The following is a 25,799-nucleotide window of genomic DNA, read 5'->3' as shown; positions in this document are numbered from 1 at the left end:
AGCCTCCCCTTCTCTAGACTGAACAACCCCAGCTCCCTCAGCCGCTCCTCATAAGACTTGTTCTCCAGACCCTTCACCCGCTTCGTTGCCCTTCTTTGGACACGCTCCAGCACCTCGATGTCCTTCTTGTAGTGAGGGGCCGAAAACTGAACACAGTACTCGAGGTGTGGCCTCACCAGTGCCGAGTACAGGGGCACTATCACCTCCCTGGTCCTGCTGGCCACACTATTTCTGATACAAGCCAGGATGCCATTGGCCCTCTTGGCCACCTGAGCACACTGCTGGCTCATGTTCAGGCAGCTGTCAGCCAGCACCCCCAGGTCCTCTTCCGCCATGCAGCTCCCCAGCCACTCCTCCCCAAGCCTGTAGCGTTGCATGGGGTTGTTGTGACACAAGTGCAGGTCCTGGCTCTGAGCCTTGTTGAACCTCATACAATTGGCCTCAGCCCACTGATCCAGCCTGTCCAGGTCCCTCTGTAGAGCCTTCCTACCTTCAGGCAGATCAACACTTCCACCCAACTTGGTGTCATCTGCAAACTTACTGAGGGTGCACTCAATCCCTTCATCAAGATCATCGATAAAGATATTGAACAGAACTGGCCCCAATACTAAGCCCTGAGGAACACCACTCGTGACTGGTCATCAACTGGATTTGACTCCATTCGCCACCACTCTCTGGGCTCGGCTGTCCAGCCAGTTTTTTACCTGGCAAAGAGTGCACTTATCCAAGCCATGAGCAGTCAGTTTCTCCAGGAGAATGCTGTGGGAGACAGTGTCAAAGGCCTTACTAAAGTCCAGGTAGACAACATCCACAGCCTTTCCCTCATCCACCAAGCGGGTCACCTTGTCATAGAAAGAGATCAGGTTGGTCAAGCAGGACCTTCCCTTCATGAACCCACGCTGGCTGGGGCTGATCCCCTGATTGTCCCGCATGTGCTGCGTGATGGCACTCAGAATGATCTGCTCCATAACCTTCCCCAGCACTGAGGTCAGGCTGACAGGTCTGTAGTTCCCTGGATCCTCTCTTTTTTTCCTGAGTTCCAGCAGAAGCTCTCTGTTCAGCCAGGACAGTCGTCTTCCCCACCTGCTCATCTTTCAGCACATGGGGACGGCCTGCTCCTGCGCCTTTAAGACTTCCTTCTTGAAAAATGTCCAGCCTTCCTGGACTCCTTTGCCCTTTAGGACTGCCTCCCAAGGGACTCTCTCAGCCAAATTCCTAAACAGGCCAAAGTCTGCCTTTCTCAAGTCCAGGGTAGTAGTTTTGCTGACCCGCCTCCGTACTTCTCCAAGAATCAAATGGTCGCTGTGTCCAAGACGGCCTCTGACCACCACATCACCCACCAGGTCTTCTCTGTTCGTAAACAGCAGGTCCAGCGGGGCACCTCCCCTGGCTGGCTCGCTTACCAGCTGCGTCAGGAAGTTATCTTCCACACACTCCAGGAACGTCCGAGACTGCTTTCTCTCTGCTGTGTTGTATTTCCAGCAGATATCTGGTAAGTTGAAGTCTCCCACGAGGACAACAGCTAGGGATCGTGAGACTTCAGCCAACCGCTTGTAGAATGCTTCAACTGTTTCTTCATCCTGGTTGGGTGGTCTATAACAGACTGACCCCAGGATATCTGCCTTGTTGGCCTTTCCCCCGATCTTTACCCCTAAGCACTCAACCTTATCATTACCATGATTGAGCTCTAGACAATCAAAACACTCTCTAACATATAGAGCTACCCCACCACCTCTCCTTCCTTGCCTGTCCCTTCTGAAGAGCTTATAGCCATCCACTGTGGCACTCCAGTCATGAGAGTCGTCCCATCATGTTTCCGTGATGGCGACTACGTCATAGTTTTCCTGCCGCGCAATGGCTTCCAGCTCCTCCTGTTTATTGCCCATGCTGCGTGCATTGGTGTAAATGCACTTCAGTTGGGCTATTGATCTTGTCTCATCTCCTTTGAAAGGTTATGTCATTTTCTTCTTCAATTCTGCCTGTTAAGAGATGAAAAGTTCATGCAGTATTTTTGTAACAGTGTTTGTTTATAGAAGGTAACAGGAACTGAATGCAGTTTTAAATTTGTGTCTTTGGATTATTATAATATATATATATTATAACTAGCTTTGTTAATTCAAAACATGGAGATATGCATATCTGTTTTGAAGTAGTCCTTCATTTGCTGTTTATTTCACAAGAAAGATAACTTAATAGTGCCAAAAAAGAGAGAAATATTTCGTAGTGATACTTTCTTTAAAAAACGAAGACTCACATAATTTTTCAGGTAACGGAGAGAAAGGGATTAGAATTGTCATGTAGAATAATAACTTGAGTCTTTTTTTAATCTTTATTTTTTTAATTCGTGCTGGTTAACTGGAATACCCTAAAATCTCTTTCTCTGTTAAAAATTATTTATGATGTTGTATATCTCCTGTGATAAGAATAGAGAGATCATGAAACCAGATGTGTAACAGAACTTTAGAGAGAGTCATCTCGACTGAGAGCAATCAGACGTGGGGCTCAATGCGACAGCTCGCCACCTGAAAAACTGCAGTCCAAATGTGGGTTTCTCACACAAATATGAAATTCTCAGGGTTGCTGTAGGAGTAACAGAAACAAGCAAAACGGAAACAACCCCACCCTCCAAACGATAACGCTAGCGAGAAGAAAGTAGCACTCCAAAATGACGACCACTATGATCACACCTAAACCCCACTTTGGTGACTTTGTCCAACAGGGTAATTTGGTGGCTCGTTTTATTCTTGAGTCACCCCTTTTTGTGCCCTTCTATTTATATGAGAGGGAAAGGACCACCTTGGTATAACAACACACTACTGTGGTCTGGCTGATGCCTCTCTAGGAAGAGAATGTGTATCACGTCCTGCATTAAATGGTACTGCTTTTGATAGCACCCCCTGGAAAATGATGCAGGATGTAGAGATGATTTTTTTAAATGCTAATTGCTTGAAAAGTGTCCACCAATCAAAAACCGACACTACCACCATCCAAATCTACATTTATGTTTTTCCCATGGAGTACAAACCTCCCTGTCTTATCTAGTGTCTCCAGTCTTTCCAGCTCCAGAGCTACTTCGGTGTTTCCTGCTGGCACGACTGCATTTTCAATCTTCTTTTGCTACAGACTTCTTTGCAGTTTTTCCCTTCCTGGTGTTCTGTTGCACAGTGGTGTAAATATACTTCGGTTTGGTATTTTTTTTTTTTTTTATTATTTTAATGGTGTTTATTCTCTGGCCTGCCTTTGGCTAACCTGGAAGTGATTCATTCTAGCGATGAGGCTGTGAAGGTGCCGGTGTGAGGGGCTGACCAACCTTGTGTGTCTGCAGAGAGCTGCATCTAACAGCTGTCTCATGATATAGAAGTGAAGTCACCTGGGTCCCAGCAGTTACCTCATTCCAGAGTACATTCGCTGGAATTGGTGAAACCTGTAATAAAGACCTGTATAGAAAAGTAATTTAGATTTTTAGATCTACGAATTCTTTCTTACATATTCATTAAAAACAAAACAATTAGTCTAATAGCTTAAAGTTGTTGGTTTTATTTTTTAAACTGATACTGAAATGTATCAGAAATATTTCATGGCAGTATGCCAATATGTTACCATTTGAGGGGGGAGAAAGGGAAGTTGTCTTTAGAGAGGAAAGTGCATATGACATCCCTTTAAGCACCCAGAAGCGCAGACCACTTCTAACAGCACCTGTTTTTCCCTAGGCATGTGAGAAAGTTCTGAAGATTCAGAAAATAGTCAACATCTGTATCCAGGCATTTTTGTTTTGTTTTTTATTCTTTGCAATTACGTCATCGGGAGGGGAAAACAAAGGAAACAATTGCAGAAGTTAAGCTGTTCTACAATGGGGTTTTAGGTTGGTTGTTTTTTTTTTTCTCTGTCGTGACCTTTTAGCCTCTGCCTGTCTTAAGAAAAAAGATCTTCTGGGGCTGTCTAAAGTGATTCTTTTTTGTTAAATACTGTCTGTCAGTTATTCAGCAAATTCACCTTTCTCAATATTTTATAGCTGTAATTGTATTTTGGCTCTTAATTATTTTATTCATCTTTTTCAATAACTGATTTTCTAATACTAAAAAAGAAAAGACAATTTCTAATTCTGCAGACAAAACAAAAACCCTTGAAATCTTCCTTTTAAGTGAACAAAAAAATAACCAACCCAAAACCCACAAAGCCTTCAGTCTTTTCTCCTAGTCATGCCTGCCCCCCCCCAAAGAAAAAATAACCAGATTTTTCTGTGAACGGTAGAACTAATAACATCTGGGGTTGGAAGGATTTCTACTTATCCCTCTGCCCCAGCACAGTCCCTCTGGCTTCTCTCTGTACGTTCCTATGCCCTGTGTGCACATGTATGTGCACACACACACACACACACACACACACACACACACCCCGCTTTTTTCTCCCTGCTTCTTGCCTCAAATGCACCCATGGCTTCTTATATTCCTTCACCCAGCGTTATCCCTTACTCCTGTCGCTGTCCCCTGGGTACTCTTACTGGGTCTGGCAACTCGACAAAATGTTCCTGGGCAGCTTATTTCAGCTGCTCCTCTTGTCAGGTGGGTCAAATACAGGGGGTTTAGGGTTGTTCGCATCTTCACAGCCATTCCTTTGTTAAGGAAAACTTGTAAAAAGTGAAAATAAAGATCTTTTTGTTATCCCTGCTTTCCTGAATGATTCGCCAAGAGATACAAGATTCATTGGGTATGGAGCTGGAGGAGATGGATACTGTACAGACACAGCTAGAATGATCAAATACGCTTGTTTCCATGTGAAAAGATGACATTGTGCCATTAGGCCAACTTTTTTTCCACCACCACTTTTAAAATCCCCTTTTAAGAGGGCTACCTTTTAGAGTAATTTTCCTTAAGAACAGGGGAGGACAAGATCATTATCATTGAGTGCATAATCTAACTTAAACCAGACTTTTTGGCTTACTTAGAAGCTGCTAGTTTTAGTGATTTGTTCTTGATATTTAGACCATTCTTCTAACTGCTGTTTTATATTTAGAAGGTGAGTTTAATTTTTTTGTTGCTATCTAAATTTCTCCTGATTAAAACAAATTTTTTTATTTTATCGTTGTGAAGTTTTATTAGCTTTTCTTCTGCTTTACCTACTGTCAACACGTCTGGGAAAATATTTATGCTTCTGGAAGCTGGAGCTATGGAAGAAATTAAAAAGGCAATGGAGTTATTGAAAGACATATAGCTTCATAAAAATATGATGTTCTAGATCTGAATAGTTTTGGTAACTCAGCAAAGGAAGCAGATGAGGGAAGATTTGATCTGTCAAGTTTTTAGTGTTGCATAACATGAGGTGGGAATCTGTAGCAGATAAATGTAAAAGTTTCATGTAAAGCAGGATGACATGAGTTTTAATAGCTTTGGAGGAAGCGAGAAATATTTAACAGGAACTAACATCTTTATATCAAAAAAGAGTTTCAAACAGCTCAAAGAAAACCACTTTTGTGGTCTGAATAGTGAGAGAGAATACAATATAAATAGGAAAAGATTTTAACTGGTGTCACTGACAGCATTAAAGTGCTGAGGTTCAGATCTCAATGGTCTAAAATTTGGAATGAGTGAAAGGGAAACATTCTTGGCATATTTCTAAATCTGTAAGAAATTCATAACTCTTTTTGTCTTTTTATTCCTGTAGTCTGACTATCATGTCTCTACACCTGGCACTACACAAGAAATAAAATTTAAAGGTTTATGTGTCGGAGAAGGACATTGATATGCATGGATGCTTCACTTCTTGATTGCAGGGGTCTGGATAGTGGGGGAGTACAGTGGGCAGGTGGGAGGAATACGCAGTGAGAGAACAAAGGAAGCCTTGATTTTTTTTTTTTTTTTTTGGTCACCTCTTCGGACAGGACCTAGATAAGCTCCCTTTGGAGTCAGTCAGCCTCTGCATGAAAACTAGTAAGCAGCACGACAGCAAAGGCAGTAGCACTCAGTAAATATGTGGTAGAGTCGTAAATTCATGAGAGAATGTCTATAGCAGATTTTACGGGGATGATGTATCGTTCGTTACCTGCTAGCCCTGGGACTTATTAGCCCTAGCCACTCCAGTGATGGGCTCATTAGAATAAAGAGGAAGAGCACGGAAGTTGATGACTAATGCCCTTGGTTTGCCAGCGAGAGAAAGGAACAAACAGTTTTTCATGTCAGAATGTAATAATTAAAAAATTAAATTGGTGCATAGAAGAGATGGTTTTGTTTTTTGCAGCTCTCGCCCCGCTCTTATCAGAGCGAACAGTTGCTTTTTGTGGGACTAATTAAACAAAACTGAATTGCAGTCAGCTCTCCTGTGAGTAGAGTACCCGAGATAGGTTGGCCTGCTAAGGCAGCTCTTGAATTAATTTTCTCTTCCTTTACCCTGCAGCAGCAGTTCTAATTAATAAGTTAACACATTGCTGGCTGAAGGGAAATGCACTTACAAGGTCCCCCAGGAAGTGTTTGTGCTAATGAGATGGGTTTTGAGGCCACTGTAAGAAAACATACTTTCAGCAACTGTCAGAAAGCTGGGAAGCTCTTGCGAGGAGGTGAATGTCTTAAGTTTGTACTCGAGCATTGATTTTTCTAGTTTCTGTTTTCAAGCCTCAGCTCATGTCTGTCTGCCAGATGATTAGTTGCAGATTTGATCAAACACTAAAAATACTGTGTCCCTGCATTTAGCAGAGTTTCTTTTTCATTATTTGCATATAATGTGTACAATATATGACATTACGTGCCAGGTATAAAATATTGCATTCTGTGTATATCTGTGAGTATATTTCTGTGAGGTGAAAATGCTTCATACCCTCAAGCAGTGAAGAGGAACCAGTCTATGGTGAAAATCCTGTTTCAATACCTCACCAACACATTACAGGCCAGTGCAGAAGACAAATAGTGCCCTAATTAAAACAGCTAGAGAAGCCTGCATAAGCAGAATTAATTAAATTGTTTGGACACAGAGCTAGGGTGAATTTCTTCGTTCTTCCCCAAGGTGCTTCTGAAATAAAATGCTGGAAAGGTGGAGCTTCAAAACGTCTGTAGTTGACTGCATGTGATACACACATGCTGTGTATATAGCTAGAGTCACTGGATCACAGGTCTCTGCATATTTGTAGACTTTAAATAAAAATATATGGTACGGGGTGGCATGCCCACGTGGATCAATGGAGCAGCTCATCAATACTGCTCCCAAGACCTGAGATGGCAAATGCAGAATTAGTTCAGAACCACGGCCCCGCTGAAAGCAAAGGAAGAGCAGCTTCGGGTTAGGAAGCACGTAGGCCACTCTGCAGTCAGTGGATCTACTGGTGCACCTTCCTTCTAAACTCCATCTTCTCCTGCTGGCTTCCCAGTCTCCTCCCCTCCTGCCAGAGGCCTCTCCTCTACACTGTGTGTCGTGATAGTGTTTGCCTGAAAAGTGACCTGCACAATGACTGCATTTCTCAACCACAGTTTTACTTGTGATTGACATTTTCAGACTTACAATGAAGGTGGGATTTGAAATGTCATTGCTAGACCTGTTATTTGTTAGATATACCTTCTGGAAACACGTGGCAATCATGGCTTAAAGAAGTGGCAAAAAAGAAATATTTTAATTTTCAAAGACAGCATTATATCCCACAAGTCACGTTTCCTGTTTACTTTCTCAGGTAATTAGAACCAGGAATTCTGATAGGAATACTTGAACAAGCATTCATGGTAAAAATCCAGCTTAGTTTTCCAAGTTTGCTTTGCAAATGTTTTTGTTAGGTTGTCAGGAGAGGAAACCTTGTAAGCTTCTGAGGGAACCAGAGCTCCCTGCCCTTCTTGTGGCATCCTTGGTGTGGTGTTATACAGCTGTCTGTTGGTCTTTCATCCTGCTTCATCTGATGGTGTGCGGGATTTGTGCTGTGCTTTGGCCATTTGGTAGTATTTCTAATTGTCACAAGTCAAAGCTGTGTAATTCTTGCAGTTTCCTGAATGCTCAGGCATTAAGTAATCTGTAGATGGAGAGAAACATTTTGTGTAAAATATTATAATTTGCTTTATGCAAGCCTGTCTGTTATATGCTTTCTTTAACATGATGAGCACTAAAAGCAAGGTTCAGAAGACAAGTCTTTACATTCTTAATCCTTCATGAAGGAAGATGTGATGGTCACTGCAGTATAACAACTTTCTGTTTTGTTTCTCTTATACCTAGGCCTGATAAGTATGTAGCCCCCAGGTATCTTTAACTGAAAATTGATTTGGTATAGCGTAAGAAGGAAAATAAATTAAAATTCAGTAAATGCAGATATGAGCATCCCGTAAAGACTTTTTCAACAATACGTAGACTAATCAGAAAGCTTTTACCTTTAGTTGGTATGAATTTCCAGCTCTTAATGTTGTATTGTCATTGGATGCCAATATGGTAAATTTTGCCATAGTATTAAGTAAGAAGTCTTAAGATGAATTACCTTCATTTTTTCCCAGTCTTCACAGTTGTATTTGAAATGGGATTGCAAAGACTGATACAATGGTAGATTCCCCCCCCCCCCCCCTTCTGATGGCCCAGGAGATGCTAATAGGTACGGAATCCTCCAGAGGGACGCTGGAGAAATGCATTGAAACATAAATGTGAAAATTCTTGCACCCTGCCCTGGAGATTGAGCACAGGCAGCCTCAGAGGTCACCTGAAAGGAGCTTTGCTACTGTGAAGCTGGAATGTTAATGGTTTAGAGACGTACAGGCCAGGATGTCTAAAGTACCCCAGGTTTTCTGCAGGGCTTCTGATCAGTTTTTGAAATTAGAGGACTGTAATGCAGCCAGAATAGATTTGGTTAATGGAAAGTGTTTGCTTGTTTATTTTTATGGAGAAATGCTATTATCTTTGGATGTAAAACATCCGTAAAAATTCTAGGGAAAAAAGTAATAATTCTGATGATATTTTAAATTTACATTATCTTGATTTTTGGAGGCTTTCTTTTGGTGTGAAGAATTCTTAAATTTCCTGTCTATAATCTAGCTTTGGATTTGAATGCTAGTTTTAGTTGAAAAAGAAATAAAGGCAGACTGAGGAAACCCTGGTTGTGATGAAGGATATGAATTTAAAGTTAGTCTTTTTAGGTCATTTTACTGTTAATTTTTGTTTCAAGTGAGTTTAGTCTTTGTCTGAAATGCATATTATCCTGAAGCGAGAGCTTTTTTGTCATTGTTAGTACAAAACTGGATAGATTGTCTGTGAATTTTCATGTATGTATTCCATTTCAGAGTTCAGTAGCCCCTTCTGTAATGCCTGCTTTAACATGTTATTATTTTTTTCCTTTATCTTCACAAAGTATTTCACAGGCCTCTTTAACAGAATAAGAATAGAACAAAGGTGAATGTATTTAAATCGGATCTACATTTTCTTCAGGCAGCAGCAAACTCTTTACTATAACAAGTTTTTATTGTAATTGCATCTCTGATTACCATGATGATACTATAAATAATTATATTTAGGAAATCGCGATATGCAACACAGATTGAATTTAATTTCTGTGGAAACTGCTTGTTTTCTCTCTTTCTCTTCCAGCCTTCCTTCTCTGCTGTCCCCTTGTACGTTTCCTTCCAACTAAACAGCCAACTAAAAGTAGAGATGGTAACGTTTTAAATGTCAATCGCCATCAAGATTTTTAAGGCAAATTTGTGTGATTATATGCCTGGCGCAGGGAAGGTTATTAAAGTTAGTGTGTGCTTAGTGCCATCTAATAGGTGGCCAATTTGCATGTTGCTGAAGCCCTAGAGATGTCTCCTGAATGAATAGTGTTACTCCTTGTCCTCATCTCTCACTTTCTCATCATCTCTGGTGTCTCTTTTTAACGAGACTAATGATACGAGTACAGCAGTTTGAGGGAACTGAAGAGCTTAGGGAAGGATAATAGGATGAAGTGCTTTTTGCTGTCATATCGCTTGTTCCAGTCAAGCCTGGGCTGATAATGTAGAGGCTGCAGGTAGTTGCCACCAAAGAGCTGTCAGGTCACGTCAGTCCAGTTACACCTGCAGCGCCGTACCTGGTACCCGGGTCAGCGGCTTGATGAGCGAGGCCAGAAACGTGGAGACCTGGCTGCTCCCCGACCCCGCGTCGGGGCTTGTGAAACGCGCTGTAGGTGGGAAGCGCCTGCTTGCGTCAGCTGTGTGCAGCACTTGAGTACGACGGGTGACGTGCTGGTCCCCTTCATTCACCTAGGTGTATTTAATAAATAATCGATCAAGGCAGAAGTCAGGACCCGTCTTCTCGCCTGCCAAAAACAGAGCTCTGCAGTTCCTAACGCAGATTGCACTAAAGAGTATCTGTTTCAGAAGCATATTTCTTGCTCCCTTTCCCCTTCCTTTTCCTGTTTTTTAGCACCTTGGCTCTCCAGCCCTTTCCCACCTCCCCTCATTAGGCTGTGGAGGCCCGTTCAGCGCAGCTCAACCACTGCTTCTGTGCTGACGTGCATCGTGTGGCTGCCGTTCAGCAAGGTGAACAGTGCAGCCTGTGGAGTATGTTCGGAGGGGAAAAAAGCCCTGCTGGTTTTGCTGATTGGAAGTGAGCTATCACCTTGTAATGGCTTGCCAGAAACAAGGGATGTGGAGGGTGTGTTACTGGTAATACTCATCTTAATGAGACGCAAGAAATACATGCTGTTGTATTTGGGCCCAAAGCCATTTTCACGCGACGGTACCTTATATCTGCTGAGAAAAAATTATGCAAGTTTAAGAGTAATCGCTTCAAGGCTGTGGCTGATGGTGTAGTCAAATGAAGTGCTCCTGAATCTCTGCAGATAAGGGCTGGTTTAAACAAGGTCGCAGTTCACCTTATGCGTTGTCATATGAATAGATGGTTGTCCAAAAGCTGAGCACGTCTAACAGTGTCTGTTGTACCGAAAGATTTATTCCCACCAGGAATGGTGGGTACTAAAGGCATTTAAAAATCCTCTGGTTTTTTTGTTGTTTTTTTTTTTTTTTAAGTGAATTGCAAGATAGTCAGAATGCTTCAGAAAAATGTGGCTTCCCTTGTGCGTGGGAATGCTGTCTTTGGTGCAGGTTTGGTCATAGTGAGAGCTTTGGACTTTTATTGCTTCTGTCCCATATGACAAATGTCATAAGTTTTGTCATAAAGACTTAGTCTCCAAGCCTTCTATAAACTAAAATTATTCAAATCTGAAGGCATTTAGGGTTTGGGGGTGGGGTTGGTAAAAATGTTTACAGAATTAGAATGCCTTTATTCTTGGTATGGGAGTGTGTTGTGTCATTCTGGCTTCACTGTTTGGCTGGTAGGTTTCAGCTGTAAATTATGTTACAATAGTCTTTTATAAGATGCTTAGTTGGTGCATTTAATTAGAAGCAAATATATACCTGACTCCAGACAAAGATAAGAAAGAAAAGATAGTATGTCCTACTTTTGAGTGCAAAATATCAAGAAATGGAAAATTTTGCTTAGTGTAGAATTAGAACACTAGAGTGACAAGTAAGGGAATGTATGTGTTTTTCTTGGGAGCAGAAAAAAATAGAAGCTTTAAAGATAATGCATCTTTTTCCAGAAGCTAAGGTGAAAGAGCAGTAATGACTGCAGTCTCTTTGTACTCAGAATCATTGGCAGAAGACGCCTTCAAGTTTCTTGCTTTAATATACTCTTCTGTTATATTTTAACAGAAAATATTTGGGAAATAAGAGTATTTTTGTCCTCTACTAAACCACTTAAGTTACCGACTTCTTTGCAACAGTGATGGATAGATACAGTGTGGGGTGTTTTCTCAGTAAATATACAGATAATGACTCTCTTCCCTGCAAGAAGAAAATTGGGAGGCTGGTGTTCATAATGTACCCTATACTTGAAGGAGAAGCAGAGCTGTGCGTCAGTCCCTTATGCTTTCAGTCCCAGAGAGGGATGGCGATCCCCTCTGTTCAGTGGGAGCTTGCGTACGCGTGTGTACCCACACAGTTAAGAAGAACGGAGGTGGGAAGAAACGCTTCTGTAAATGGTACTTGTGTGGCCCTGCTTTGAGCAGGGTGTTGGTCCAGATGACCTCCAGGGTCCTCTCCATCCTCAGTTTTTCCTATGATTCTGAATAAAATATCCCTAAGAACTGAGCTACTTAATTCCAGTTCTGAGGAACCTGGGTACAGATAATTAGTTTCTACATCACAAGAACCTGGATAAACTGTCTTCAGTAATGTTTGTGCTGCATTTTTGTGATGGCTAATGAGCATGTGTTTGTATATATACATAAAATATATGGGTATGCTCTTTAATTTTGTTTATGATCCTGGAAACAGGCGGTGACCCAGTTTGCTCAGAAATGATACCATTACCATGGCAGAAGATCAGTAGAACTCTGTTTAATGGCACTGCTTATAATAAAAACAATAGCTTAATAATTAGCATAATAATGATTCATGAAAAGTAACTTTAAGGATTTCTTTATAGTGAAACTATTTGCCATTAGAGTATTTTTCTGATGGCTCAAACGAGCACAACTGGAAGAGATGGATGGACTGCTAATTGACCAAATGCTGTCTCAGTTTGAAATCTGCTGAGGCTGAAAATGATGGAGATCATAACTCAGCAGGCAGCAGTCAGACTTGTGTAAAATCAGCTGGTGTTCTCCCCACTTGTGCATGGTGACACAGGTATTGAGTGTTAAAAGGGTGCTAAGAAATAGCCACAGACCTAAGTAAGGATTTCCTTTGGCATCTCTTGGCCATCTCAGCATCAGTAGGCAGCCTGGAAATAAGACTCCTGTGTTGTTCCCCCATATCATTCCCCAAACTGGGCGCACTATATTTGTTCCCCATAAATAAATAGAAAGTTTTGATTAACAATACTTGCACTGTAAAACTTCTTTTTACAAAAGCTACATTCAAGCAAAACCATAGCATGAATTGTGTTTGAGCATTCATTTTCTTCCCTGTACTCTATTAGGCAAGCAGTGGTTAAAGGCTCCCTTCCACATCCTTTTGCTTTGACGCTGTTTGGGGACACGTTGTACTGGACTGACTGGAACACGCATTCAATCTTGGCCTGCAGCAAGTACTCTGGGGAGGACCTGCGTGAAATACATTCCAACATCTTCTCTCCCATGGATATCCATGCTTTCAGCCAAAAGAGGCAGCCAAATGGTAAGCTGTCTTGCTTTCTTTTTTTAACTGCAAGTTGGAAATGATTTGCAAAAATCTTAATTAGTCTTTCTGTATGGCGGTGGGTGGCTTCACTCGTGTCATGATGCAATTTTTCCAATGTAGAGATTGGGAAAAGACCCAAAGAGAAACCAAATATTCTCTATGTTGTTTTTTTAAATGCAAAAAAACCTCTTGCTTTTTTTCTGCCTGCCACATTTATCCTGTTGTTGTATTCCTTTCTCAGTTTCATGTGCCATAACTTTAGGCAACGTGGTATTTTTATATTTTCCAAGTAGTAGTTCCTGAATGGAAAGTAGTGTTAATTTCGCAGATGATATTAAGCAAGACTAGCTCTGTGTAATAACCACTGTCTTAACCATTGTGTTAATTTACTGTGTTTGCATTTTGTTTTTATATATACAACCTACTGTACGTTCAGCACTGACATGCTGAATAGTTTGTGAAAATGAGAAGGGCAGAGCTGAAACAAGGCTCTTGTTTAGAGCTAAGTGCTACTTCCCCAAGAAAGGAAACGTTCAACATCCATGCATTTTGGTACCATAAATACCCCACTAGTCAACACTTGGAATTAATTTTTCCTTGTTCTGTGTTTATCATTTCCTTCTTTAATCTGCGTTACTGCCACCGATTCTACCACTCAAATGCTGTATGTGTCTTAACACATGAGATGAGGTCATTCATTATCAGAAGCATTAATCTGTGTGATTTATGTTTAACAGCTACAAACCCATGTGGAATTAATAATGGTGGCTGCTCCCACTTGTGTTTGATGTCTCCTACCAAGCCCTCTTATCAGTGTGCATGTCCCACTGGTGTGAAACTTCTTGAGAATGGAAAGACCTGCAAAGATGGTAGGCTTTGTTTTTGAAAATCCTTTTAGATTAAGCACAAAGTAGTTTTTGGAGGGAAACGGGTTCTTCCAGCTTCGCTATATAATGCGTATTAGGGGTGGCAAATTGTGAAATCATGCATGCTTTTGCAGTACATATAAAAGTGATTGGAAAATGCCCTCTACTTTTCAAAAAAGAAAGAGGCTTATGGCTGAATAGCAGGCTACCTCCAATAACAAAATTTAGGTTGCAATTCTGTCTCTGTCACTAATTCCCTGCAAGTTTTTGGGGGGCTCTGTTTTTCCCTTGTCTTAGAGAAAATGATACCTACCTCCTCTGTTGTCTCTAAAATGTTTCTAACATTATTTTTCATGAATATTTGGCTAACAGGATTGTACAATGAAAACAGTTGTTTTGGTTTGGTTTTGTTTTTTTTAAGATCTGATGTCTGTTTATTATACATGCATACACCTGGAATCTCTTTCAGTTCACATGCGTAAAGTTGGGCACCTACATCTCTATATAGGAACTGAAAAGAATGGCATAGTTTCTAGAGGTGTTGAAAGTGTTTCCGCCTTAAAACCCAAGATGTGATTGAGACTTAGGGCTGCTAGCGTTCACCCCAAACTGCTTTTAGTGTCTCATTGTGGGCTAATGTATATGATTTTAAGTTGTTATATTTTGTAAGTACAGGTCTTGTGATGTTGTGCTGTGGTTGCTGTAGTACATTAACAGGATCAAAATAAACATTGGGAGATAATTAGCTCACTCATAAATATCCATCTTTTATGCAGATCATCTCTCTATGACAAAGGTAAATGGAGGAAGAAACAAAGATACAGCAGAATTTACTGTAAATAGGCTAAATAAAATGTATACAGAAATAATTTTTGTTAAATTGCCATTTTATATTTTAAAAATTCTTCTAGGCTTGTCAGCTACTGTTCAGTGTTTTCTTTAATTTCATGCTATTTCATGCTTTCTGCTGATTATTTTTGTGGGGCTATTTGTGTCTGTGTGAACCTTGTTAAAATAAATTGCTGCTTTTATGTGAAAAACTCAAAAGCAGCTCCCAAATTAGCTTTGCAGGATTGTTTGTAAGAACTTACCAATACGTGCACAAGATGTTTTTCTTCCATTTCTGCCAGTACAAGGAACAAGCTTTAATAATACTGCTCCGGGTTGGTAATATTTAGTCAGAATGTGATACACATTCACGCGCTTTTTTAAAAATACTTGATACGCATGGATAAACTCCTTTGTGGCAGCAGATAGCTAAAGCAGTTCTTACCCAATACAGGTATGTTTCCAAAAGCAGAGCTGCACAAAAAGTCCATGTGGGGGACGGGGAGCGGTGAAGGTTTGGTCACTTGCCAAGCAGAGGTAGAAAGGTAAGGCAGCAGAGGCTGAAGTACTAAGGGCAACAGCTGGAACAAGCCCTGGAGAGATGGAGAGAAATTGCTTCCCTTTGACTTCCTGCTGATAGGAAAAGGGCCAGGGACTTCAGGCAAGAGGGGCTGTATCTTTTTGCTCCCCGCGTGCTGTGTTCCAAGGAACAGGTCGTATCACAGAAGGGCCCGCTTCCCTGCTCAGATTTGGCCCCATGTCCTCATGGAGGCAACCTACCACACAGGTTAACTGCTCTGTGCTGAAGTGTTGAATGGCACCTTTCTAGGGTATCAAAGTAAATTGCCAAAGGCAAGTAGAGGAATGGTATTTAAAAAAAAAAAACAAACAAAACAAAACAAAAAAAAACAACCACAAAGTTTGTTAAAAGGACTTCTCATGCAGAGATACTCAAAATCATCAATTCACTTTTTCAGCCATTCCTTATGTCTCAGAATTTATAGCTGTTGCTCTTTTCTCCCACCTGCTGAACACCAGAAGCCAAATCTTGTGTTCCCAGTCAGCCATAAAGTATATTTGGCTCACAAAATACAGTTCCCAATTTGATCAGAAGTTTTGTTAACCAATTTACTACAGCATGTTGTCCATCTGTATGCAAAATCTTTATACAAGAACATTTATTTGTCTTATGCTTGTTAATAAAATGTTGTATTTTTAGCCACTGTTGGCCTATTGCATCTTTCCAAAACACTCTGCCCCTCCCTTTTCAAGAAGAAAAATGGGTGGACATAGGGGGGAGAAAACTGAGTCTGTGTTTGTTTAGCTCAGCGAGTGTTGCATACCACTGCTTCTTGGACTTAGAAACGAGTTAGCACATAACCCAAGTGAAGCAACCTACTCAAACTATGCATCAGATCCATTGGTTTCACTTAACTTCAATGATCCCGTGCAGAGCTAACTTCTGGGAGGAGCGTGAGGAAGCTTCAGGTTCAGCATTTAGAGCTGAGCTTACCCCGAAATAATGAAATATTTTTCACTGTTTTTTTACTCCTCTCACTGAAGAGAGGTGCAGGTGGTAGGCTTAGGGCTTTTGTGAGTAACCTACAACTTTCCAGAGCTCTTCAAGGCAGAGATTCACTGGAATTTCTTCTCGTAGTTGCGAAGGCTGCAATTATTGATTCAGGGAAGGGAGGAGAGCATGGCAGTCGAACAGAGCCAGAGTAGCCACAGACCGGATTTTGAGATGTAAATCTGTATGTGTTTGTGTGTTGACTTCCTTTCTTAGGCTGCTCAGTGACCCTGGGGACATAAATTTATTTTCTCTTTTTCAGGTGGGGGTGCGGGGTGGGGGTGGTGGTTTCTTGGGTTGGTTTTTTTCCTCTTTGTACTTGCCTGTTTACAATATCTGCTGTGAAAAGAGAGCTGAACCCTGAGAACTGCACATTTTTACCTTGAATCATTTCAGTATCTATCTGTTTCGCTGCAACAGACTGAAACACTGAATGATTAAATTTCCATTTGCAATTGGAACATATGTATGACTTTTGGGAAGGGAAGGAGGGGGAATGGCTTACAGGTGAAGAAAGGTGAAAAATGAGGCTAAGAGTTTCTCTTCTTTAAGACTGTCTTCTAGCAGTAGACTAAAATCAGACTGGTTCCTAAACCAAAATGTTTCATGCTGAAAGGAGCCTCTTTGAGGACAGAACTCCATTTCATGCTGTGCTGATGAGAGCACCGGCCTGGACTGGAAAGATTTTGATGGGTGAATTTTGAGTGCGTGTTTGTGGTGTTTGCAGTGCTTTGGCATTGACAGATGATCCTTGCAGCCAAAGGTGAGGCTGGCTGACCCTCCCTGAGCAGTTTCCATGACAACCTAGCATTTTTGAATAATCTTGGTTTATAGGAAATCTTTTCCTCCCTCCCCTTTCTCCCAGTGTTAGTTTCTCCATTTTTTGTAGGTTTTTTTTCATCACACCTTAGAGGAGTTTTATCATTTCTTGTGAGAGCTATGAATGTAATACACACCCCACCCCCACCTCCCCATTTAGAAACGCTTCTCCATAGTGTTTCAGGAAAGGGTGATAACTTGGAATAAAAGTAGCTATTTTTCTAATAACTGATAATACTGGCTGGTGGTTCATGTCCGAATTTCTATTCCTCTTACAAAACAAAACAGTTATTTAACTGAGATTCGGGCTTGTAGCAAGCCCTTAGCTCCCCCATTGTCTAGGTGAAAGTTTGTAAAACCCTATCCCTCAAAGAAAAGAGGGGCAGAATAAGCAGTTTTCATGGCCAGCTATTCCTCGGTCACTAACGTCCGAAACGAAGAGTCCTATCTGAGCACCCAGGCACTTTTACCCAGGGAGCTTTTACCTACTGTTGTCGTATTCTTGGTAATTTATTGTTCTCTGCTGCAGGTTATACTGGGATTTTTCTTTTTCAGTATTACAGGCACTGCTGAGTTTGGCAGTGCTACATTTAAATGACCTGTTTGGTAGTCATTTTTATAAGAAAATTTAGGTTTGTCTTACGAGTTTGTCATCGGAGTTACATTCCCATTAGTGCTCAAAGATCTCTTTGTCCATGGGCTCAGCTTCTGTCTTTGCTTGTAGTGAATTTTACTTATTTCCCGCATTTGCTACTATCAATACAGATGTATGCTTTGTACTGAGAAAACCAATGGTGACTTCAGCTGAGCAAGGAGATGCAAATTTCTTCATGAAGAAAAAGCACTGCTTCGGACTTCCATTTCAGCCTTGCTGTGGCCATTAGGTTCTCTTCCAGGCAAAGAGTCTTTCTTTTGCCCAAGAGTCTTTATTTTGCCCACCGACGCTCACATCCCGTTTCCTTTGTAGGCCTGGAGGCAGTAGTCAGAAACTTGCACTTCCTTGTGCAATTTAGGGCTGATGCGTGGGAAATTTGCTTTGTTGGGAATAGCCAGAATCCGGATTTGACTTCAGAGATCAAGATGTTAATTTAACGCCGTAATTCTTTAATTTTTTTTAAAAAAGCAAAAATGAAAGAAAAAATACATGATTAATTTCAGCTACCTGTCCTTTTGTCTTTGTAGTTGTAAGGTTGAGCTTGTCTAGATGAAAAAAATCATGTTTGTATTGTAGTATCAAGGGCTCTCTGACAATAGCGACTTTACTACTGGGGAAAGACATTTAGGAAAGAAATATTTTAGTCAAATGTGTGGTAATTCTATTGAGGATGTATTAATCATCTTGATTTCTCAGATACAGAGGATGCATTATACAGGTCCTCGGTCTAGCACTTCTTATGTGTGAATTCCTGAGCGTGTGTCGGTGTAGCTGTACTAGCCTCAGCAACAACTGATGGGTTTTAAGTTCAATAACTTACAAATGACTGAGGCCTGTATACCATTGAGAAGATGTAATTAATTGTAAAGGTTAGCAGGGCATTAGACATTGGACTTCAAAGTTACGCTGTTGCATGTGTCTGCATGCTTGCTCTATTTCCCCTTTTCTCCCCCTTCCCTTAACTTCAGCTAGCACATAGATTTAAAGTATTTTGATTTTTAATAGTGACTTTTTGAGGAAAGTATTAGTTCCAGGACTAATGTAATGCACCATCCGTGAGCTTGTAATCCCAGCTTTCAAAGTACTTAGTAAAAGTAGGCTAAAGCTCTCAAAAATAAGAGTCTGGAATAAAGATTTTATGTCCCAAGTAAGGGACTTGGTTTTGGAAAAATTGCTAACTATCCTGAATACCCCGTGACTTGAGGCACTGCAAAAAGAATCTTGACCTTGGTCCCCAATTTGAATAGTTTGGGAGGGTTCTGTTAAAAATAAGTTGTGGGTTGCTAAGATCACTTAGGATTGTGTGGAAGATCAGCAAGGGGGGTAAGCAGAAGGACCTGACTTTAAATATGGGACAGCCATATGCATACTCTGCCTGCAAGTGTTTGCATGGGAGCTGTCGGCACGGCAGTTTGAAGGCTGTGAGCGCACGCCCCGGCATACCTGGTGGTCCGTGCCCTCAAACCCAGCACTGTACTTGAGGTGCACTTGTGCCTACAGGCATGCTCGTGTTGGGTGCAGCAGCGATCGCCAGTAGTTAGAGAGAAGGCAGCAGTGCGGGCAGCAAACTCTGCTCCAGGTCTCCTGTGTGTTCGTCTAGGCCACGTCATCCTTGTATGTGCGGTCCGAGGTGTCTAGAGGAAAAACTGCCTCGGGTCTGCATGTGCACGCTGAGGTCAGAGCTCTGGTTGCAGCCTCGATGCACCTTTTGAAAGCGTTTGAGCCAGTTGAGGCTTGAGATGTTTTATATGTTCGTGGCTCATTCCAGTCTCCCCGAAAGTGCTGAAATATTGAAAAGGAAATAAAAGTGATGCTGGCAGGCAACCTGCCTTGTCTTTTCCTGCCTTTTCATTCTTTTTTTGAAATATGATTCCACACCCATGATGTTCTCCATCATGCTCATCATTAGAGGCAGGGTTTCTCCTGAAGAGGCACAGTGAAGAAGTCTGGAGATCCTGCTGTCACATTTTAGCTGTTGTATCGTAACTGGTCTTTGGAATAGAGTTGAACAAAATTGATTCTGTTATGTCCCGGCAACCCTGAGTACCTTGAGCAGTCTTCTGACTGAGTGGTGATCAGTGCCTCGCCAGGTCAACTTTGTACAGCTGGTGTTTGCCACAAATGCAAATTGTTTGTTTTAGTTTTGAGACCGCCTTTTTTTTATTGCCTGATATCAAGGTGGTAAAGGGATCAGTCCATAAATGTGCCCAGCTCTTCTATTTGCCATTTTTGCTCTTGTCAGGTCAAGACAAGAGGTGCTCTCTGCTACTCAGTTTCTTTTTCCTGAACAGAATGACTGGTGATCTAACTAAGCAGCTGAGGTGTTGGTTTGCAAATGGGTGGGTAATAGCTCTAAAGTAAGCTTTAAACTTTTTATTGCTTGATAGGAGGGGTGGGGGGTGGTGTTTTAGTGGGGGCTGGAATGTTAGCCGAGCCCTCGGAATAAAGACCATGAAATTCTTAGCCCAGGGATCCAGAGCGCAACACGGGCTAGCTGAAAGCCGCTCATTTCTCGATGCTGAATTAAAGCTTAGACACACTGCGTTATTTGACTAAGCAACAGTGTTGCAACCCGAAAGCAGGATACTGAAGCTGTTGAAATTATTCACCTTTGAGAAGAGTTGGAAGGTCAATTGGTCAATTTTAAGGGTGAGTTTCAGCAAAGGCATGGTTGTACTCAGTAACTGAGTCTTTCTGGAGACCTGGCATTGGACCTTCAAAATGACTGTCAACTTCAGCTAAAGCACACAAATTATTTTTAAATTATGCCTTACGCTTTTTCTGTATATGGTAGACTATATGTAGCTTTCTAACTGTTTAGAAATCTGAGGTTGGTGCGTTTGCTCAACCTTAATTGTACTGGATAATGCAAAAAAGGTATTATTGTTTGAGTTTTTTAATATGATTTTCATAGTTCTGTTTAAAAGGTAAGTTGGATAAATGACCGTGAAGTTGGTAAGAAAGAAAGTATTAGAGATTTCTTTCTTACTTGAACCTAAATAGCTGGGATTAGTTATGTATTAGTACTTTATAGGACCATAATGCAGCTGAATGCTTGGATCTTGATGCTGAATTGTTTGACATATTTAGTAGCAACAAACACAGATGTACATACAGGCTGCTGTGACAAGATTAGTTGCTTCTGTAATTATAAAAAAATCTTACTAACATGCCTGTTTTCCACTTACTATGTCACATGCTTTACATTATTTTGAAGGATGCATAGACATGTAATTACAGGTTCCCCCTTCCTGATATTAATTAATGCATAAGAATTATTCACTAGAAGAACAATTGAGTAGTGTGTACATGTGTTCCTGAACACAAGGTGTTTTAGGACAGAGGATCCCAAAGCTGATCTTAATCTGTTCTGGACTACCAATCGGGAACACTTGTAATAATATTCTCAACTTCAGTTGTTGAAAGGTGCTGTTTCTTGCAGCACTGTGAAAGTGGCTTAGATGTTTTGAATGTGTTAAACTTGCTGTAAATGAAGCAATGGCTGCTTTGGCATCTCTCCAAAGTTTGGCAGGCGGTGAGGTTTCATCTAGCACCAACAACAATTACTGACTTTTTTAAAAAGAGATTTGGCATCAGACACTAAAATTCTTTTTTGATCAGCGACTTGCTTTAGTTGTTGCTCTTTTCGTCTTCTAGCCTTATTTATACCTCTGTAAGATCAAGATCAAGACATGGACAGAATGTGGCTTGACGATGGCTCTTTTCCACTACAATCTTTATGCATTTATTTTCCTAAACCTTCCTGCCCCTTCGCCCCTTCTGTCCTCACACCTACATCAGCCCCTGCCAAACCCTTTCCTCTCACTGTTTGAGGAGAGCCATTGCAACACGCTTTCCCTGCATTAGGATGCGCACATTTTTCACCTTAGCTCGGGCTTCCCTGAGGCCTGAGCAGCTCTTATCTCCCTGACACTCCAAACTGATAAGCCAATTTAATTGGAATGGGGTGTGGTGGTTGTTTATCCTTCATTACACTGAAATCTAGTGACACAGAATAGAAAATGAAATCAGAATGAATTAGAATAGACAATAAGTACATCTGTCATTGATCAGATGGCCAGCATGTGTACCATTAAAGAGCTTGTGTTGCCCTATGTGAAAACACCTTCTGCAGTGCAAGCTGATCTTAGTTATTTATTGTGATTCTGACTTTTGACCTAAAAGCCAGCAAGGCTTTTGTACGCTTCAGCTCAAAATGACTTTATAAGACACACTGTTACTTATCTTCATGTATTCAATAAGCTTGCTCTCAACAAACATGGGAGAAGCTGACAGCCCTCCTGCTTTGCGTGGTCACGGGACAGCTGTCAGTTCCAAAATCTGATTCCTCTGATAGGAGTTTCTCAAAGGAGACTTACTTGTGGTGTTCTGTGTTACATTTTTCCCCTTCTCAGGGTGTTGTTGAAACATGCAGCTTGTTTGTCATGGTTGTCCCCTGTACCAACAACAGCAAACAGTCAGTAAATTATTTATATAATTAATTTTTCATCTAAGAGGCTGCAGGCCATCTGTTGATTTGCATGAAATAGCAGCATCGTCACTGCATATCTATTTCAGTACCTTTGGAGGGAATGACATGGATAGAAAACATGTCCAACATAATACATTTTGGACAAGGAAATGACCACTGAATTTCCTCTATAAACACATCTCTGACTTGTTCTGCAGAAGAATAACCTCACATTTGAAGCCTTTGAGTGGAACTCTGTGCTGGTGCCCATCAGTTTGGTTAGGTCCTGTGAAATCAAGGTAGCTAGACTAGCTTGTACCAAATGGTGCAGAATCAGGTTCACTATTTACAGGCTTACTGTACAGTGTTTGTAAGATGGTTGTGGTTTTGCCTTGTTCATGTAGGTGCCACTGAACTGCTGCTTCTAGCCCGCCGGACAGATTTGAGGCGAATTTCCTTAGACACCCCAGATTTTACAGACATCGTTTTGCCACTGGAGGACATCCGTCATGCCATCGCCATTGACTTTGATCCTCTGGAAGGATATATCTATTGGACCGATGATGAAGTTAGGGCCATCCGCCGCTCGTTCATTGATGGGTCAGGTAGTCAGTTTGTTGTCACAGCACAGATTGCACATCCTGATGGCATTGCTGTGGACTGGGTTGCCCGAAATCTGTATTGGACTGACACTGGCACAGACCGTATTGAAGTCACAAGGCTTAATGGGACCATGAGAAAAATCTTGATATCAGAAGACCTGGAAGAACCCAGAGCTATTGTGCTGGATCCCATGGTTGGGTGAGCAGCTGTTCGTGAGCATTTTTTAAATATTAGTCATGTAAAGAAGATACCTGTGTCTACCTGTATGCAGATGTGAGCTGTCTACCTGTATACAGATGCAATGGTAAACTTCTGAGTCTCCAAAATGAAAATACTGGGATGCTTTGGAAGTTAAGGCTCTGAGGCACAGGGACTGCTGCTTTCCTTTGCCTGGCTAGTCATCTTATGTGTCTTTAGGTTTTATTCTTCTGTTTAAAAATATTTTTGGGGACTCTATTGACCTGTTTGTTTATTGTAGCTAATAGCACTGGTTATGTTGTCCTGCTGAGCAGACTGATACAGGAGTTTTGTGTAAAGGGACAGTCTGTTTACATGTCAGTGCTTTCTGAATGGTTTGGGCATCCTAACTTAGGTAAGGAAATATATTTGGCTTAGAAATGTACTTTTCTGTGTGCAGTGTGGTTGCGGGGAACAGTAGTCCAGAATGCTATGTGAATAATGAAAGTCTGGATTAATAAGAGTTCTTAAGATTTGGTTTCTTTTGCAGGTACATGTACTGGACTGACTGGGGAGAAATCCCAAAGATCGAGAGGGCAGCATTAGATGGCTCAGACAGAATTGTGCTGGTGAATACCTCGCTTGGCTGGCCAAATGGACTGGCGTTGGATTATGCAGAAAGCAAAATATACTGGGGAGATGCCAAAACGGACAAAATAGAGGTTTGTAATTGCACCTGCATTTTTAATTACATGGAGTTATAGAATGTAGTTACTCTACTTTTCTAGGTGTTTAAATTCTGATATAGCCCAGAAGGGCAATGGGATAATGGTTGCTTTGTGCTTTAAGAAACAATTCAATTTCTTCTCTGTCTTTGGGCAAGTTACTTGCTATTCTTCCTCCATTTTTGTGTCTGTAAAATGGAAATTATATCCATGTAGTAGATCCCTCTTTTTAAGAATGTGTGATAAGGATTCATTAAGTAAGTCAAGTCTTAGGTCAAAAAAAGCTTTTTACTGGGAGTAATGTTTGTAGGTTAAAAAAATTTCTTTCATTCTTTGTGCTGCTCAGCTTAGATGCCAGTAGAACATATTTTAAAGAAATAAATCTCATTTCACATATAATTATTTTTGCTCCCATGAATCCTCTATACTATGCATCTCCCTTGTTTTATTAGGGTTCTAGCGAGAGGATAGATTTTCCTTTCTTTCTGGTATGTTCTGCTGAAATTTTTAATTGAAAACAAAAATGCCGGTTTTTTTCTCTCCCACATTGAAATTTTTGTGTTTATTTTGTTACATAACATTTGTGGAACAAATTTGACATTTATCATCTCTGTCAGTCTGAGAAAATAGCATTGCTTAGTATTTGTTCAGTTTACTATCAAAAGGCAGAAGTTTATCTGAAAGCAGGAGACCTGGCTACTGCTTGGTGCATAGTAGCATCATCTAGCTTTTGCTATATCCTGGTAGATTTACCTTTCTTTTGATGAATTATAGCTTTCCTTAGTGAATCCTTACCATTGCAAATAATTTTCAGCACTTACCATATTAGGCACAATATCTTCTCTAGCCTTATGAAATTGTTTTATTTATTTATAACTTCAAATAAGTCAATGTGAAGTCATAGTCTTGCGCTGGAAGGTCACATAACTGTTTGTTCTCCTTCAGAGTCAAAGTAACTCCAGTCCTGCAAGGTGAGATGCTTTGAAGCACTCCTTGGGAGAGCCTCAGGGAGCATGGTTTTCTTTGTCCTGAAAACAAGATTTGTAGTCTATAACTCACCTAACGTTATACCAGCTCTGAGAAGAGAGGGTAAAAACAGTCTTAGCTATGATTAGAGATTTGTTTATAACAGATTGAGCACTTCAGCCCTGATACTGTCTTGGGCTTGAATGTATTTTGCAAAAGGAAAGTTAGGCATTCTCCACTCTCGTGCTTGCCAAAACATTGAGATTTTTTCATGTGCTTCAGTCTTACTTAGACCACAGTTCCATGTTTGTTAATAATGATTCTGTTCAGTGCTGGATCAGTGTGTGGTAGAAATTTTCATCTAGATCAGGCATGAGCTCACTGCTGCAATTCTGTCAAACTGGCTGGAACACATGGTATAGTGTTTATGCCAACACTACAATGTCTGTGGCAGGACAGAAGATATCTGATCTGGCACAAAGTCTGCTGGGACAATTTCCATTTCATTGTTTTTAAACCAATGTGAGCCAGCAGAATGAGTTTGTTCCAGGTTGTCATGTAACATTTATGCAGGGCACCAGAGATTTATCATCTTAACGTTTCAGAATTCCTAGTTATTTTTTTCCTATGAGGCTCCAAGTGTTAGAGTTATGATTTTACTGCTGCTGCTTTTTTATAAAAAGTTAACATTTGTTAACTCTTACCAATGTGCACAAAATCTTGAAAAACCCTGGCTAAAACCTTTAAAGCAACAGAGAAGAAATTCTCCCACAGTTTTTCTTTGGCATTTTTGGATTTTAGTTTTGTTTGAGGATTTGGTTTGGTTTTTATTGCAGGTGTTAATTTAGGGGTATGTGACAGAGATCTATAAAACCAAGAAAATCATGTATAAGGTGACCAGGACTTGCCCCCACACACCTTTTTTGATAGAAAAAATTGGTATTTGTAAATGATACTGGCAGACGATGGGTGCAGAACAAACAAAAGCATATGGTTCTTTAAACAGTGTGTGG

At 40.9% G+C, this 25,799-nt stretch overlaps 1 protein-coding gene across 3 annotated transcripts in view; it reads left to right on the top strand.

The window, feature by feature from the left end:
- LRP6 (LDL receptor related protein 6) overlaps positions 1-25,799 on the top strand; it is a 128,679-nt gene that overhangs the window by 56,713 nt on the left and 46,167 nt on the right. For all 3 annotated transcript variants that reach the window (XM_087766679.1, XM_087766680.1, XM_087766678.1), the window contains exons 4-7: positions 12,907-13,103; positions 13,844-13,975; positions 22,720-23,116; positions 23,646-23,817. In XM_087766679.1, coding sequence (XP_087622805.1) covers positions 12,907-13,103; positions 13,844-13,975; positions 22,720-23,116; positions 23,646-23,817 — 898 coding nt within the window. The remainder of the gene's footprint in view (positions 1-12,906; positions 13,104-13,843; positions 13,976-22,719; positions 23,117-23,645; positions 23,818-25,799) is intronic.

The sequence above is a fragment of the Nipponia nippon genome, unplaced genomic scaffold (assembly GCF_047370975.1).
Source record: "Nipponia nippon isolate SJK-2023a ecotype South Korea unplaced genomic scaffold, ASM4737097v1 scaffold_3, whole genome shotgun sequence".
Taxonomy (NCBI): domain Eukaryota; kingdom Metazoa; phylum Chordata; class Aves; order Pelecaniformes; family Threskiornithidae; genus Nipponia; species Nipponia nippon.
Note: the sequence above shows the minus strand (reverse complement) of the source record. Positions and strands in the feature narration are given on the sequence as shown.